The sequence below is a fragment of the Callithrix jacchus genome, chromosome 1 (assembly GCF_049354715.1).
Source record: "Callithrix jacchus isolate 240 chromosome 1, calJac240_pri, whole genome shotgun sequence".
In the NCBI taxonomy this organism is placed as follows: domain Eukaryota; kingdom Metazoa; phylum Chordata; class Mammalia; order Primates; family Cebidae; genus Callithrix; species Callithrix jacchus.
Window position 1 is genome coordinate 122,067,028 of NC_133502.1, and position 15,146 is coordinate 122,082,173.

Here is a 15,146-nt window from a genome sequence, read left to right on the forward strand (position 1 = left end):
TTCTAAGCACTTTTCATGTCATGTCTTGTTTGCATCCCAAAATTCTGAGGCAAGATAACATTATCCCCACTTTACAAACGAGAAAAAAAAAAAAAACACAAATATAAGTAACCTGCCCAAGGTTATATAGCAGGTAAATGGCAGTCAGGATTCAAAAACAAACTTCTGATCTAGTTGTCTTAAACTCTACATAAACGCTGGCTAATGGACAGCAAATGCATAATCAACAAATGACTTTATCTAGTGCACAAAGCTTTCAATCACCAAATATTTATTTAACAGCTGCTAAGTGCCAGGCACTTAAGTTAATGATGACAAGATAGACAAGGTCCCTGCTGATCCAGCTCTTTGAGTGTGGGTGAAAAAAAAAAAAAAGAAAAAATTCTTAGTCATTGTTGCAATGGGGAAAATAAACACAAAATGGAGGATTTGAGCTAAGATCTAAATGACTTCAATTATCCGAAGGCACAACCTTCCCTTCGCAAAGGGAAAACAAAAGACCTGAGACAAGATGCGGCTTATTTGTACAACAGAAAAAATCAGTGAAAAATGTAATGAGGCCAGAGAGGTAAGGATGGGCTAGTTCATATAGGGTTTTATAAATAGCATTTGTAGGTAGTTTTTGGTTTTGATCCACTGCTAATGTTAAAATAGGGAGTCACTAAAGGTTTTCAATGAAATGACATGACCTGATTGGGATATAAAGATCTCTTTGACTAGACAGTTGTACCTCTGTATCCATGAATTATCCTTCCCCGCTCCCTGCAGACACCAAAATTCACACGTTTAAGTCCCTTATATAAAACAGCATAGGAGATATACACACTATGCACAACCTTCCATATACTTTACATCAGGAGTCCCAACCCCTGGGCCAACAAGGACCAGTACCCGTCCCTGTTAGGAACCAGGGCACACAGCAGGAGGTGAGCATTACCACCTGAGCTCTGCCTCCTGTCAGATCAGTGGCAGCATTAGATCCTCAGAGAAGCACGAACCCTATTGTGAACTATACATATGAGGGATCTAGGCTGAGTGCTCCTTGTAAGAATCTAAGTAATGCTTGCTGATCTGAGGTGGCACATTCTTCATCCCAAAACCATCCCCCCAATCACCCATGAAAAAACTGTCTTCCATCGATGCTTTAATATCATCTCTAGATCACTCATAGTACCTAAAACAATGTAACTGCTACATAAACAGTTGTTATATTGCATTAATAGTAAGAAAGAAAAATATCTATATATATATATTCAGTACAGACATAACTATGTATCTTTTTCCCCCAAGTATCTTCGATCTGTGGCAGGTTAACTCCACGGATACAGAACCCACAGATACAGTGGGCCAACTGCTTACGAAGAGTGGAAACTGAAACCCACATAGAGTAAGGGTATTACTTTTAATTTTTTCCCAAGACAGGGTCCTACTATGTTGCAAGACAGATCTGAACTTCTGGCCTCAAGGGATCCTCCTGCCTCAGCCTCCTGGGTAACTGGAAGGCTGTCCCAGTGGGCATGTCCCAGTGTGCCCAGCTTAGGACATTATTTACAGGAGTTATTATGCATGGACTCGAATTATAACAAAGATTGCCAAAAGCGGACAGATCCAAATGTATTTGAAAGGAAAAGAACAAGATTTGCTGACTGACTAGATGTGGAAAGGAAGGAAAAAAACTGTAATATGTAATCAAGGATAATAGGAAGACTTAGCTTCAGCAAGAATTGAGTCCATGTCATTCCCACTTACTAAAAATCTGTTTGAATATGTTAGGTTTAAGATACCTATTATATAGTCCCAGTTAGGGGTCACTGTCTAATATTCAAAACTTGATTGCTGAACACTTACTATGAATGTCCTAAGTAAAATCAGATGTTTGTAGGCCAGGAAAAGAATGCAGTTATGAAAGAATTCTGCTCTAAATTCAAAAGTTAAAAATTTTAATCTATAAATCAGTTATGAATGAGTACAGTTTTTCAAATACCTCTTTCTTCTTATATTTTCTTCTAATCCCATCTCCCTAACTCCTGGCTATGAGACTAAACTATTTATGCAAAATCCAAATTAAAAAGTTCAAATAAGCTGTGCATGGTGGCTCAGACCTGTAATCCCAGTACTTTGGGAGGACAAAGCAGGTGGCTCACTTGAGGTCAGAAGTTCGAGACTAGCCTGGTCAACATGGTGAAACCCCAACTCTACTAAAAACACAAAAATCAGCTGGGTGTGGTGACGGGTGCCTGTAATCCCAGCTACTTGGGAGGCTGAGGTGGGAGAATCACTTGAATCTGGGAGATGGAGGTTGCAATGAGCTGAGATTGCGCCACTGCACTCCAACCTGGGTGACAGAACAAGACTCCCTCTCAAAAAAAAAATAAATAAATAAACTGGGGGAGGCTAAGGAGGAAGATCACTTGAAACCAGGCTCGGGGGACCAGCCTGGGAAATGTAGCAAGACCCCATCTCTTAGAAAAAAAAAATACAAAAATTAGCTAGCTACTGTAGTCCCAGCTACTTGGGAAGTTGAGATGGGAGGATCACCTGGGCCCAGGAGTTTAAGGCTGCCGTCAACTATGATAACCACTGCACTCCATCCTGGGCTACAGAATGAGACCTTGTCTCAAAAAAAAAAAAAAAAAATTTCAAATAACTACCCTTACAAATTTTGAGGGGAAAAAAAGATCATGAGAGACGTAGTTTCCAAAAACTAATCTTAAGTACAAAAAAAGTGTCACCACCAGACTAACATACATATGGGGCAGCACTGTTTTTCCAAAGGTAAATGGTACACTCATATAACACTAAGGCAAAAATTAAGTGCATTTTGAAATGAAAATTTAGTATCATTAGCTTAATTTTAAAGTTAAATACATTTGAATTCCTTGAACATATCCTAATTTCTTAAATATTAGTAGTAACTCATTATCTTCATTAACCACCTTATTACCTTAACCAAATAACGGTTAAGGTTAGCTACTTGGTATAGTTTATTTTGGTTTAAAGTGTACATATATTTATAATATGAAAGTCCTTTTAAATGCTGGGGCAGGGATAATCATTCCTCTTTTAAATTTAAAATAGTAATATAAGAATGGACTGTAAGACTATAAGGATATATAGAAGTATAAAATCTGTTCCATTTCAGAAAAAAATCAGAATTAAAGAATTTTAAGCTTATATAAAACTGAAAAATGCTAAGGAATGTCCATTGACATTACTACATCATTTCCAAACTTCAACATAAATCAGAATCATCTGGAAAGCTCGTTAAAACAGATTTTCAGGCTCCACACTCACAGCTTGATTCACTATGTCTAGAGAAAGGCCTAAGAACTTGCCCTTTTTTTTTTTTTTTTTTTTTTTTTGAGACGGGGTCTGCAGTGGTGAGATCTTGGTTCACTGGAACCTTTGCTTCCTTGACTCAGGTGATGGATCCACCTCAGCCTCCTGAGTAGCTGGGACCATATGCGTGTGGCACCACAAACTGTTTATTTTTGCATTTTTTGTAGACATGCAGTTTCACCATGTTGCACAGGCTAATCTCCAACTCCCAAACTCAACCGACCCTCCTACCTCAGCCTCCCAAAGTGTTGGGATTACAGGTGTAGCTCTGATTTGCCACACCCAGCCCCAAACTTACATTTTAACTATAAAGTTCCCATGAGATGCTAGTGCTGCTAGACCTGGCAACACACTTTGAAAAGCCCTACTCTAATATACACTGCACAATTTTCCACTAAAACTTATCTTTTTCCTCTATTAAATTTACTGAAGAGTTTCTTTTTTTTTTTTGAGACGGAGTTTCACTCTTGTTACCCAGGCTGGAGTGCAACGGCGCAATCTCGGCTCACCGCAACCTCCACCTCCTGGGTTCAGGCAATTCTCCTGCCTCAGCCTCCTGAGTAGCTGGGATTACATGCCCAGCTAATTTTTTTTCGTATTTTTAGTAGAGACGGGGTTTCACCATGTTGACCAGGATGGTCTCGATCTGTTGACCTCGTGATGAAGAGTTTCTTTAAATGGTAGAGTATCCCATGGAATCAGAAATTTACCACTTCTTAAAAATTCTATTGTTATACATACATACACTTGAAACTAACTCTAATTATGATGAAGTCCAAACCAATTCTGGATCCAAAGTTGTATTTTTTTAAAAAACTAATTACAGAATATTGTATGATACCATTAAAATAAAATGTCCAGAACTGCTAAGTCTATAATAAACAGTAGACTAGTGGTTGTTTAGGGTTGGAGAGGGGAAAGTGATCTCCAACAGGTATGAGAGTAAATATACTAAAAGTAAATATACTTCAAGCAAGTGAACTTTTTTATATAAAAATTCCATCTTAATAAAGCTATTAAAGAAATTGTGTGAAAGTGTACACAGTAGCTAAGCAAATTAAACCAAATATTCCCATTGTAGCCAGTCTTAGAATACATAATTCTAATCAGAATAGCAGTAGTTTTGTTTCTTCTCATCCCAGGTAAACCAGACTACCAAAATTATGACAGACTCCAAACTTCAAATCTAAAAATCAACCTCCTTACATAGCATTTGTAAGGCCATTAAATCATAGGTATGTAGGAATATTCTTTGGGAAATTAATGATAGCCTCCAGAGTGATCCCATGCAGTTGGCAGTAACATACTTCAATGCTGAGCTGCAATTTTTGAAAAATTTGCTTCTCCAAATCAGTTCTCTGGCCACATAACCACCAGGGGCAGTAGAGCTTTAGGGACAATACAAACATACGGAGGGAACTATCTAGACGACTTCTCACCTTTCCCACAATATACAATTTGTGTATCTGATATCATAAAACCAAAAATAAGGTAGTTCTTATTAAAAGCACTTACTTGACTGCATAGGAATATTAGATGACTTATTAAAACTTTCCTTATATATTTTCATCCATCAGTCATTCTTATTGCTGAGAGAATTTCTACTTTCCTTTTTTGGTTAAGGAAACACCTATTCCAATAAAAAATAAAGCTACGACCAGGGGTGGTGGCTCATGCCTGTAACCCCAGCACTTTGGTAGGCCGAGGTAGGCAGATCACGAGGTCAAGAGTTTGAGACCAGCCTGGCCAACATGGTGAAACCCCATCTCTACTAAAAATGGAAAAATTAGCCAGGCGTGGTCGTGAGCACCTGTAATCCCAGCTACTCGGGAGGCTGAGGCAGGAGAATCACCTGAACCTGGGCGGCGGAGGTTGCATTGAGCAGAGACTGTGCCACTGCACTCCAACCTGGGCAACAGAGCAAGACTCCATCACACACACAAAAAAAAAGAAAGAAAGAAAGAAAAAAAACCCTACAGTGTCTATAAACTCTACCTTAAAAATAGAGACTTAAAGACTCTTTCCAAAGTTCAAAGATTTTAAAGCCTTTTATTACATTACTAATTCCCCTTTGAATCAATGTCTACTGCCCAACAAACCTGTCAAATTAGCTCTGATTCGTCTTTAAAGCTAACAGGACTTACGTCTCATGGGTTCCAAAAAAGAAAATGGGTAGTTTGTTTGTAGGTGGCTTTACAGCTCCATCAGGAACTTCATCTACCTAAAAGAAAGATTAAGAAAAATTAAAATCTTTTAAACCATACACACCTCAACATTTATCTGAATAAACAAAAGCAAGACATCCAAAAGGGACTGTTATAAAATGGACCAGTTCTACAGGCCCATAATCTCCTATCCCCAATTGTGAAACCCAAGAATCTCTGAAAACCAACATTTGTTTCAAAACTCATTTGGTGGCAAAACCTGGACTGATATTGAGGGTATCAGTCATTTATTTTATCCACCTACTATTTCCACTGTTGTTTCTTTGCAGACATTTTAAGATCATCATGTGCTATTCCAGACCACACTAACAGCAAAATATATGGCATTATGTACTCTCCTGGACTTCCTAAAACCCCAAAATTCTGAATTAATAATCATATCAGCACTTCCAGTAAGGAGTCTGAACCTATTTGACAACTCTAAATGACAGTTCTGCAGAAGTCTATACAAAGAATAATGTAAAAGCAGACACTGACAAAAGTTTAAATCAGTTACCTACCAAAGTCTGTAAAACTTACTATGAAGAGATCTTTCACCAATATGCCTGAATCACATGAGGCTACCTGTTCCTTCTTCATTGCTTTCAATATTTTAAAAATGTAACAAAGCAATCATCAGGTGCTATTATGCCTAACATATCCATAATACTTGTTACTTTCCCCTATCAATAAAGGAAAAACAGACCTCAGGACTAAAGCAGTACTATCTAACTGGAATTCAACAACATGTCAGCCAGGCGCAGTGGCTCATGCCTGCAATCCCAGCACTCTGGGAGGCCAATGCAGGTGAATCACAAGATCAGGAGTTCAAGACCAGCCTAACCAAGATGGTGAAACCCCATTTCTACTAACAATACAAAAATCAGCCAGGTGCAGTGGCAGGCACCTGTAATCCCAGCTACTCAGGAGGCTGAGGGAAGAGAATCGCTTGAACCTGGGAGGCAGAGGTTGCAGTGAACCAAGCTCACATGACTGCATTCCAGCCTGGGAGACAGAGTGAGATGCCAAAAAAAAAGGATTTAACAACATGTCTATTTTTAATGCCTTAATTTTCATAATTTCAAAAACACTTCAATTTGAAAATCAGCTGACTTTGTTAAGAAGGGAGTTGACCATCAAAGGACCTACTATCCTCTGTAAGCATTATGGTGCTGCAGAAAAGACCATGAGGACAACTGAACTGGTTATTTGTGAGCAAGTCTAAAGGCTTTCACACACCAACAGAATCATTACCACCCAATACCTCTAGGGACCTATTTCCCCACCTGTATGATGAACAGCACACCTGTTTCCTCAACCTTGGGGGAAGGTCCCCTAAGAGATCATTTGTTAACCCAGTTCATATGCTTCTTTCTGCTAGCAAACAGCTTTAAGAGTTTATGCAAATACCTAGCACCTACAGCCTTTAATAAATGCCAGACAAAATTTATTTTTTAAATGATTATTGCTGGTAAAGGATTATGTACATGAATGTTTAAGACTTAAAAATTAATGAAGTTTAGGACATACAAACAAACGTTAAAGCAAGAATTGGAACAAGAGGTGTCAGCTTTACAGCTCAGACTTTAAATATGTACTCTAAACTCTCTACAGCAAAGATTTCAAATTTCTAAGAATGAGAAGACAGAAAAAGGAATATAACTGTTGGACACAGAATACATCAAAACTAAATAGAGCTGTTTCTCAGAAAAAAATGGTGAAAAGGGAAAAGACAAACACTTCCCTTCCAATCCAAATGAACGTGTTAAATGCAGAACTTTTTGGCCAGTCTCAGTGGCTCATGCATGTAATCCCAGCACTTTGGGAGGCTGAGATGGGTGAATCACGAGGAGTGGAAATTGAGACCATCCTGGCCAACATGATGAAACCCTGCTCTACTAAAACACAAAAAACTAGCCAGGCATGGTGGTGCACACCTGGCGTCCCAGCTGCTAGGGAGGGTAATTGCTTGAACTTGGGAGGGGAAGGTTGCAGTGAGCCGAAATCACACCACCGCACTCTAGTCTGGTGACATAACAAGACTGTCTCAAAAAAAAGCTTGTTAAACAAAGAAAACACTCTGGTCCTCCAACAGCTACCTTATTTTTCTTACAATAGCACTCTTAGTCACTTAACATATTAGCATGGGGAGGATGATTTGGGAGATTTTTAAAACATTTCATTTGGTTTTTAACTGCATGGTGGTATGCAAATTGGAATACAGATATATTAGACACCCTCAGATCTTAAAAAACCTCAAAATAAATAGGAGTATCTTGAAAACCATGAAATATATTGGAGGGGCCTTAAACCTGATCAGTTTCCCTAAGCTCCATTTGAATGTGAATTATGTTTTATAGGTGCATCATATGTACTATATGTACTAAGGACTGGAGAGGGTATAAAGAAACTCCATTTAAGGTTGTTGCCCTCAGGCTCACAATATATTTGAAAGTCAAAGCATACATAGAAGAATTATAATAAAAGATTATCACAAAAGGAATAGATTAGAATGTAAAATATACAGACAAGCATTATCACTAAGGATTGTTCAAATAAGACTGCACCGAAAAGGCAGACTTCATAGACAAGGAAAAAAGCTTTGGATGGAAACTTGTGAACAGGAGTCTACATAGAGCAGCTAGATAGAAGAAAGTCAAGGAACAGTGATCATTTAATACTTGGGTGGCACTCTCAGCAACTATATAAGAAAGACTCTGTTATCTAATGGGCGTTTTCCTCCATTCCTCTTCCCTGTTGACATAACTAAAACTATAGAATTTAATTATTTTTAATATATTTTCGAAGGAGTAAATTAGTCAAAAATAAATCTCTTGGAAAAACACAACTTCAGAACACCATGTAAGTATATTTTTAAAGGATCTTGAGTTTACCTAATCTAATGGATCACAACATATTTTAGGTCCTATCTATCACTGTTTTGGAGCCTGGATACCACCATAAACAAAAAGACCCTTTTTTCTAAAAATGGAGCATAGATATTTAAACAGTCTCAATTCCTAAATGTCACAAAATATCTTGGGTTCAGTCATTTCTCTGTACCACTAGATGTGAACTCAAAAATCTGGTCCACACCTTTTTGCCTATTGGAAACAAAAGGATAAAACAACTTCTTCAAGGTCATAAACACTTCAAATAAAAAAGGAGAAATAAATTTTCTGGCCCTTCCTCGGAGCTAAACTACTGTAATACTTTCAAGAATATCCAGTCATGAATCTCTGTATTAAACAAGCAAATCCAGAAGATCTCATCAAGTACATTAAAAAAAAAAAACCTGTAAATCCAAGTCAACCACATACAAACTTCTCTGACATCCAAGAGTTTGTAGTCTGAACAAATTCCACTAATATTCTGTTGATCCAAAATTACAGAAATGTCAACATTTCGATAATTTTAAAAGAAAATTCATTCTTCATTATTTCACCTACAATGGAATATTAACTGGCAACGCATTTAAATATTTCCTAGGAATAAAATCTGTCCAAGTCTGTCAAAAAACGTCCAAATTTTTATAATTACATAGGGGATTATCGGGCAAAAAACTAAAATGAAAGATCAGGTTACAAATGAGACTAAAGCGAGGGAGAGAAAGGACAGAGAGAAAAATGAAGAGACACCATGAGCGGCAGGCCTCTGGGGAGGAGGGTAGCAGGGCTAGGCGCGAGGGAGGGCTACAAATCACTTACTCGGGCTGGCCAATGGGGATAACCTTTCATCTTGGCGAAGATGAGGTCTCCAGGTTTGAAATCGCGAGTCATGTTCCGGGGGCGCGGCCGGGGGTCCGAAGCCCGGAAGGCGGTGCAGAGATGGGGCGACGCGGGGATGCTGGCGGCGGACTCGGGCCGAGCTCCCGAGCCAGCTGGCGGAGGAGGATGCCTTGGGGCGTCCCGACGCGCCTGCGAGGGAGAACACCGGGAGCGGTTAAAGCGAAGAACCCCGAAGGGAGGGGCCCCAAGGGGAGAGGCAGGGGGAGGGGGAGGGGAGCTCGCGAGTGGGGGTGGGAGAGCGAGGGGAGGGCCGCCTCCCGCTCCTCCCTCGCCAGCGCGCTGCCTCCGCGCCGGGGCCGGTCCTGCGCCCCGCCACCGAAGAGACGCCACCACCAGAGGCAGGGATGCTGGCAGGCCTGAAATCCCCCGTCTGCCCGCCCCATCTTTCTCCGGGCTTTTTCCACCGGGCTTAAGCCCCAGGAGGGAGGGGTGTGCATGGGAGAGAAAAATGCAAGGATTCCAACAGGCAAGCGGCCCACTTTCCGCCCCTGCACTGCCTCGCCCGTAACCTGCTGCCAGGTGGCTGCAGCGTCGGCCCCCTAGGCCCCCGTGCGGGCCGCGTCCACTTCCCCGCTACAGCCAGGAGCCAGGCCACGGCGGGGGGTGGGGGTGAAGCGGGGCGAGTCCCCGTCGCCTGCTCACCTGCTGGGGCCGCGGACGCCGAGGCTGCTATTGCTGGCCGGCCGCCTATACCCGCGTCCACGCAAGCCACCTGCGCCACCAGCTGCCGCAGAGGCGTCTCAACGGCTTGGAATCGCAACCGCCTCCGCCGCCACCGCCGCCGTTGCTGCGCTGCTCCCGCGCGGCTCCCGCTCGGCGCCCGCTAGCGCTGGGGCGCTACCAATTGCTCGCTGTGCAAGGGGGGATAAGACAGCCCCCGGCCAAGGTGTGTGACTCCAAAGCGGAGCTTCTGAAAACCCTGGGTTCCTAAGTTCGCTTTCGTCTAATAAGTGCGTGCAGATGGATAGGGAGACGCAAGCGAAGAAGAAAGGACTGAAAGAAAATAGCTCGGCATGCCGCAAGTTCCCCCTGCGGTTTGCAGAGTGGTCGGGCCCGGCCCGCCCCTGCTGGCCCTCGTGTGTGTGTGTGTGTGTGTGTGTGTGTGTGTGTGTGTGTGTGTGTACTGTATGTAAAAGGCGGAGAGGGAGGAAATGATTGTTGTGGACGCGGTTTGGGGGCGGGTATCCGGGCCTGTATCCCTTGGCTGCGTGTTAGGGAGAAACTGGCAGTAAAGCTGCATGTTCTTGTATCGTTTCCCAGGGTGGGGAGGCTTTAATGCTGCTTTTGTGCGGTTTGCATCATCCAAAAAAGAGGAGCTGCATGAAAACCCATAGATGAAATTGCAGCAAGCGGCGGTTACAGGGTGTGCAGCATGTAGGCCTCTTGCACCTCGCTGAATGGGCCTCATAGTCTCCTTTTCCTTGAAATTGTAATATGAGAAAGCCCCATTTATTTAACATTTAAAGCACCAAGAACTATTAAGAAAATGCACCTCTACTGAATGTAAAATGCAAAGGATAGAAAAAGATGACAGGAAAGCAGAAGCCTTTTAGATAGGATGTGGGTTTGGGCCCTAACTAAATTTTAGCTGCATCTAAATTTTATTTCCCTAGTAGAAGAGTAGCCAGTAGGTGGTACAATGTATACATGTTACTAAACCTCAAATGTTTTCTCTTTTAAAATGCTCTTCAAGGGATTTTAAAGATTATTTTTTGATCTTTTAGAGAGAGAGAAAATATTCTTTTTAAAAATGTTAAGACACATAAAAAGAATAAGACATATATTTGCACCTAGATAATACTGCTTTAAATATGGGGCTCACAACTGGAAATGAATCAGAAAAAGGTTTATTGAGTTGGTAAAGATTGAGAATTTTGAAAGCAATACAGCATGTCTTTGAAAAGGAATGAAAGAAGACAGTCCCAAAGTAAAATGTCCTGCAAGGAGTTTTGAGAAACTAAATCATACCTGGGTGGAGAGTTCCAAGTGTAGCAAAAAGAGAAATTGACTGGCAAAGGAGAAAGAAGGGTTAGTAAAATGTCTTGAAGCTTCTCATTCTGAATTTGAATTGAATGTGTGTAGTAGGAAGCTACTATAGGTTGCTGAGCAAGAAAGGGGTGAAAATGATTGTTTAACCAGTTCTTGATGTTTCAAGGTAGATGATAGAAAGAGGCTGGGGGTAACGAGTACACATGAAATTACCCATTTCTCAGTGAGACTGATGACTATGAAAAGGAAAGGAAGAGCACAACTAAGTAATTACACAAAGGAATAATTGTCAGGTGTTGGCTATAAATTATGCACAGGAAAAGGTGGAGAAAGATGTGTTGAAGAAAAGCTCAAGATTCTGAGTGAGACCAAGGAATCATTCAGCAATGATTTTTTTGTGCACTTTATTTGTTATAAACCCTACAAGGCCTTGCTACTGCAAGTGTGGTCCAGGGCCTACCCAAGCAGCAAAGGAGCACCTGGGTGGGAGCCTATTAGCAGCTCAGCCCTTCCCCAGGCCTACTAAATCGTACTCTGCGTTTTAACAGGATCCCTAGGTAATTCTTATGCATATTCAAGGTTGAGAAACTGCTGTAGTGGATACCTCAGACGGTAAGAACTTCAAACTAAGAAAACAGACATATAATAAGTTATCATTAATTTTAAAGATAACTTTTTATTAGTACTAATGGTGGGACCCACAAGTAAAGATGGGGTAGTTAGTGTTGGGGGACCTCAAAAAAGAAATAAAAAACAAAGGGAAAATGGAAAAGTATTGATGTTTTAGTGTTTTTTTGTTTTGTTTTTTTTGAAAGAAGTACCATACTTCGCTCTTGCTGCCTTTAAGTTTTGACCATTTCAACCTGTGGCAGTCTGTAGACAGCAGGAGATATCCTTTAAACAATAAGGGCAAAACAGGTGGTGGTTTAAGCTTCCAGAGAACAAAAGCCCAGGATCCCTGGGAGCAACAGTTCTGAATCTGAGAGGAAAGGGGGAGGGGAGGGGAGGGCAGGGAAGGAAGAAGGAAAGCCCACACCTCCTAGCCAGTTGGAGAGCTTTTCTGTGCTCTTTTCCAGCAGTACTATTTTCCAGCCATGCTTGGTACAGCCTTCCTCCATAATCAGCCTTCTTAGTGGGGGTTCTTGAAAAGGTATAGCAAAATGGAGATCGTAGGAGCAATGGGAAAGTTATAAGGAGAAAGAATATACTTTCCAAAACAACTGAAGCAAGTGTTGGGGGCGGGGGGCAGGAAAATCTAAATGAGTTGAGGGGGGAACTTGGCTGACATTCTGTCTTTTAACTCAAGTGCTACTATCCCCATGTCACAGATGAGAAAATAGGCTCATAGAAGATAAGCAACTTGCCCAAGATCACACATCCAGTCCAGTGGCCAAGGCAGTATTCTAGCCCTTCTGGCTACTTGCCTTTTTGTGATCCCACATCACCTCTAGGTGGGGCAGGGAGGCAGCGAGGCTGAATGAGGAGTGGCTTATAATTAGAAAAAGATGCTGGAAGGAAAAGCAGCCTCGTACTTACTCTTCTACCTTCCGCCTTTGGGCTTGAAAGTATTGCCAGCTTCAAATTTCCTAACAACCTCCCTCCACCCCATGCCATTCCCCAGCTTGTCCCCAGCACCAGACCATTCTTTTTAACTCCTTCTGGTCCTAAAGCACTCAACCCAAAAATCACCTCTGGAAAGGATCTGACCTCATCTTACAGTAACATAATTTGTTATTTACACTCTTTCCTACTAATCTGTAAACTGCTTAGGAGTAGGCACTATCCTATTCATCAGTACAGGTACTCAATAAAAAGGCACTTGGTGTGGTGGCTCATGTCTGTAATCCCAGCACTTTAGGAGGCTGAGGTGGGCGGATCACGAAGTCAGGAGTTTGAGACCAGCCTGGCCAACATGGTGAAACCCCATCTCTACTAAAAATACAAAAATTAGCTGGGTATGGCGGTATGCGCCTGTAATCCCAGCTACTTCAGGAGTCTGAGGCAGGAGAATCACTTGACCTTGGGAGGGGTAGGTTGCAGCGAGCCAAGATCGCACCACTGTACTCCAGGCTGTGCGACAGAGCAAGACTTAGTCTCAAACAAAAAATTTTTTTTCAAAAATATTTATTGAATGTATGAGAGGGAGGGGCAAGTGAAAAACCCCAACAGACTCATTAATTCTTTAGGGTGAAAAGGAATATTAAGTATGACACATGAAAGTGTTTTTGTTTTGACTTTATGAATTTTTCTTGTACAGTACTTAAAGGTTAACCCTTTAAAAGCAGTGAGTGATATTTTTCATTCACTACAAATACATTCATTTTAACCATTTTAATGGAAATCTTTCTAAATGAGATCTTTATTCTAAAAAAAGCAACAATAATCTCTTCATATCTTTTACATAATTTCCTATTTTAATACACAGTGTTAGTGATGCACCTTCAACTTATTGGTATGAACAGGTATTGAACTATTTTCTAATGTGTCATATTTTAAGCTTCATGATGGGAAACTAGTGGGAAGTTAGCAAGAATATGGGGAAAATCAAGAGCATTAATCAAAGAGTTTAGTTGGGGATGTCATAAACCCAGTCTAGGCTTTGCTTCTCATGAAAATCAATAAGCATTCAAAGCTTTGGCTCTTAGGTAGGCAAAAACTAAGAGGTACTAGCTTATGAGACAGTGACTAGGTTTACTGTTGAGCTGGTTTACCCATGTGTAAAAGAGAGTTGTTTTCAGGCATATGAGATAAGTCTTGATGAGTCTGAGTGCTCCTTGGAACACTAGAAAGAAGCAAGGCAGAGACAGTTTGACAGTTGACCTGTGAGTACTATTGGTGCCTTTGTGAACACTGCCTAGACTGTGGGCTGTTTTAGTGGATTTTGTTTGTTTGTTTGTTTGTTTGAGACAGAGTTTCGCTGTTGTTACCCACACTGGAGTGCAATGGTGTGATCTCGGCTCACCGCAACCTCCACCTCCTGGGTTCAAGTAATTCTCCTGCCTCAGCCTCCCGAGTAGCTGGGACTGCAGGTGCACACCACCATGCCCAGCTAATTTTTGTATCTTTAGTAGAGACGGGGTTTCACCATGTTGACCAGGATGGTCTCGATCTCTTGACCTTGTGATCCACCCGCCTCAGCCTCCCAAAGTGCTGGGATTATAGGCGTGAGCCACCGCGCCCAGCCTTTTAGCGGATTTTTTTCCTTTTTGAGACGGAGTCTCGCTTTGTCACACAGGCTGGATGGAGTACAGTGGCATGATCCCGGCTCACTGCAGCCTCTGCCTCCTGAGTTCAAGTGATTCTCCTGCCTCAGCCTCCCAAGTAGCTGGGATTACAGGCATGTGCCACCAGGCCTAACTAATTTTTTTTCTAGTTTTAGTAGAGACAGGATTTCGCCTTGTTATCCAGGATGGTCTCAAACACCTGACCTCAGGTGATCTGCCCACCTTGGGATCCCAAAGTGCTAGGATTACAGGCTTGAGCCACCCACGCCTGGCCTCCAGTGGGATTTTTTAAAAATCACTAAATAACCTGATCACTTCTCATCTCAGACACTTGGTTTGCTTCTTTCTTACATCTCCATCTCCAGTCTCAGTTCTAAGGCTTCTCTTACCCCACAAATGTGTATGTCATACTCCCTTTTGACTCTGCTGCCTGATTTGCCTTTTTCCCTTCTTCATCTTATTCCTTTGTCTACATTCTTTCTCATTTTCCTCCATATTCTTACTCTCTCCCTGATTTTGGTGTGTGAGGTGTGTAGCTTTGAAAGTAGAATGATCTCTTGCTCTGGTCAATAGGCCTACCAACCTGATATGTCTTTTATTGT

General features: G+C 41.6%; 2 protein-coding genes across 6 annotated transcripts in view; one reads left to right on the forward strand and one right to left on the reverse strand.

Annotated features, from left to right (window-relative positions):
- Positions 1-10,129, reverse strand: part of PSIP1 (PC4 and SRSF1 interacting protein 1) — a 48,160-nt gene extending 38,031 nt beyond the window's left edge. For all 5 annotated transcript variants that reach the window (XM_002742942.7, XM_017973684.4, XM_008997204.5 and 2 more), the window contains exons 1-3: positions 9,974-10,129; positions 9,251-9,460; positions 5,484-5,560 (exon numbers count right to left, since the gene is read on the reverse strand). In XM_002742942.7, coding sequence (XP_002742988.1) covers positions 5,484-5,560; positions 9,251-9,322 — 149 coding nt within the window. In that variant the 5' untranslated portion in view covers positions 9,323-9,460; positions 9,974-10,129. The remainder of the gene's footprint in view (positions 1-5,483; positions 5,561-9,250; positions 9,461-9,973) is intronic.
- The window catches only part of CCDC171 (coiled-coil domain containing 171), a 499,054-nt gene continuing 493,970 nt past the window's right edge, over positions 10,063-15,146 (forward strand). Inside the window, exon 1 of the mRNA XM_035306113.3 lies at positions 10,063-10,217. The gene's annotated coding sequence lies outside the window, so the exon portion shown is untranslated. The remainder of the gene's footprint in view (positions 10,218-15,146) is intronic.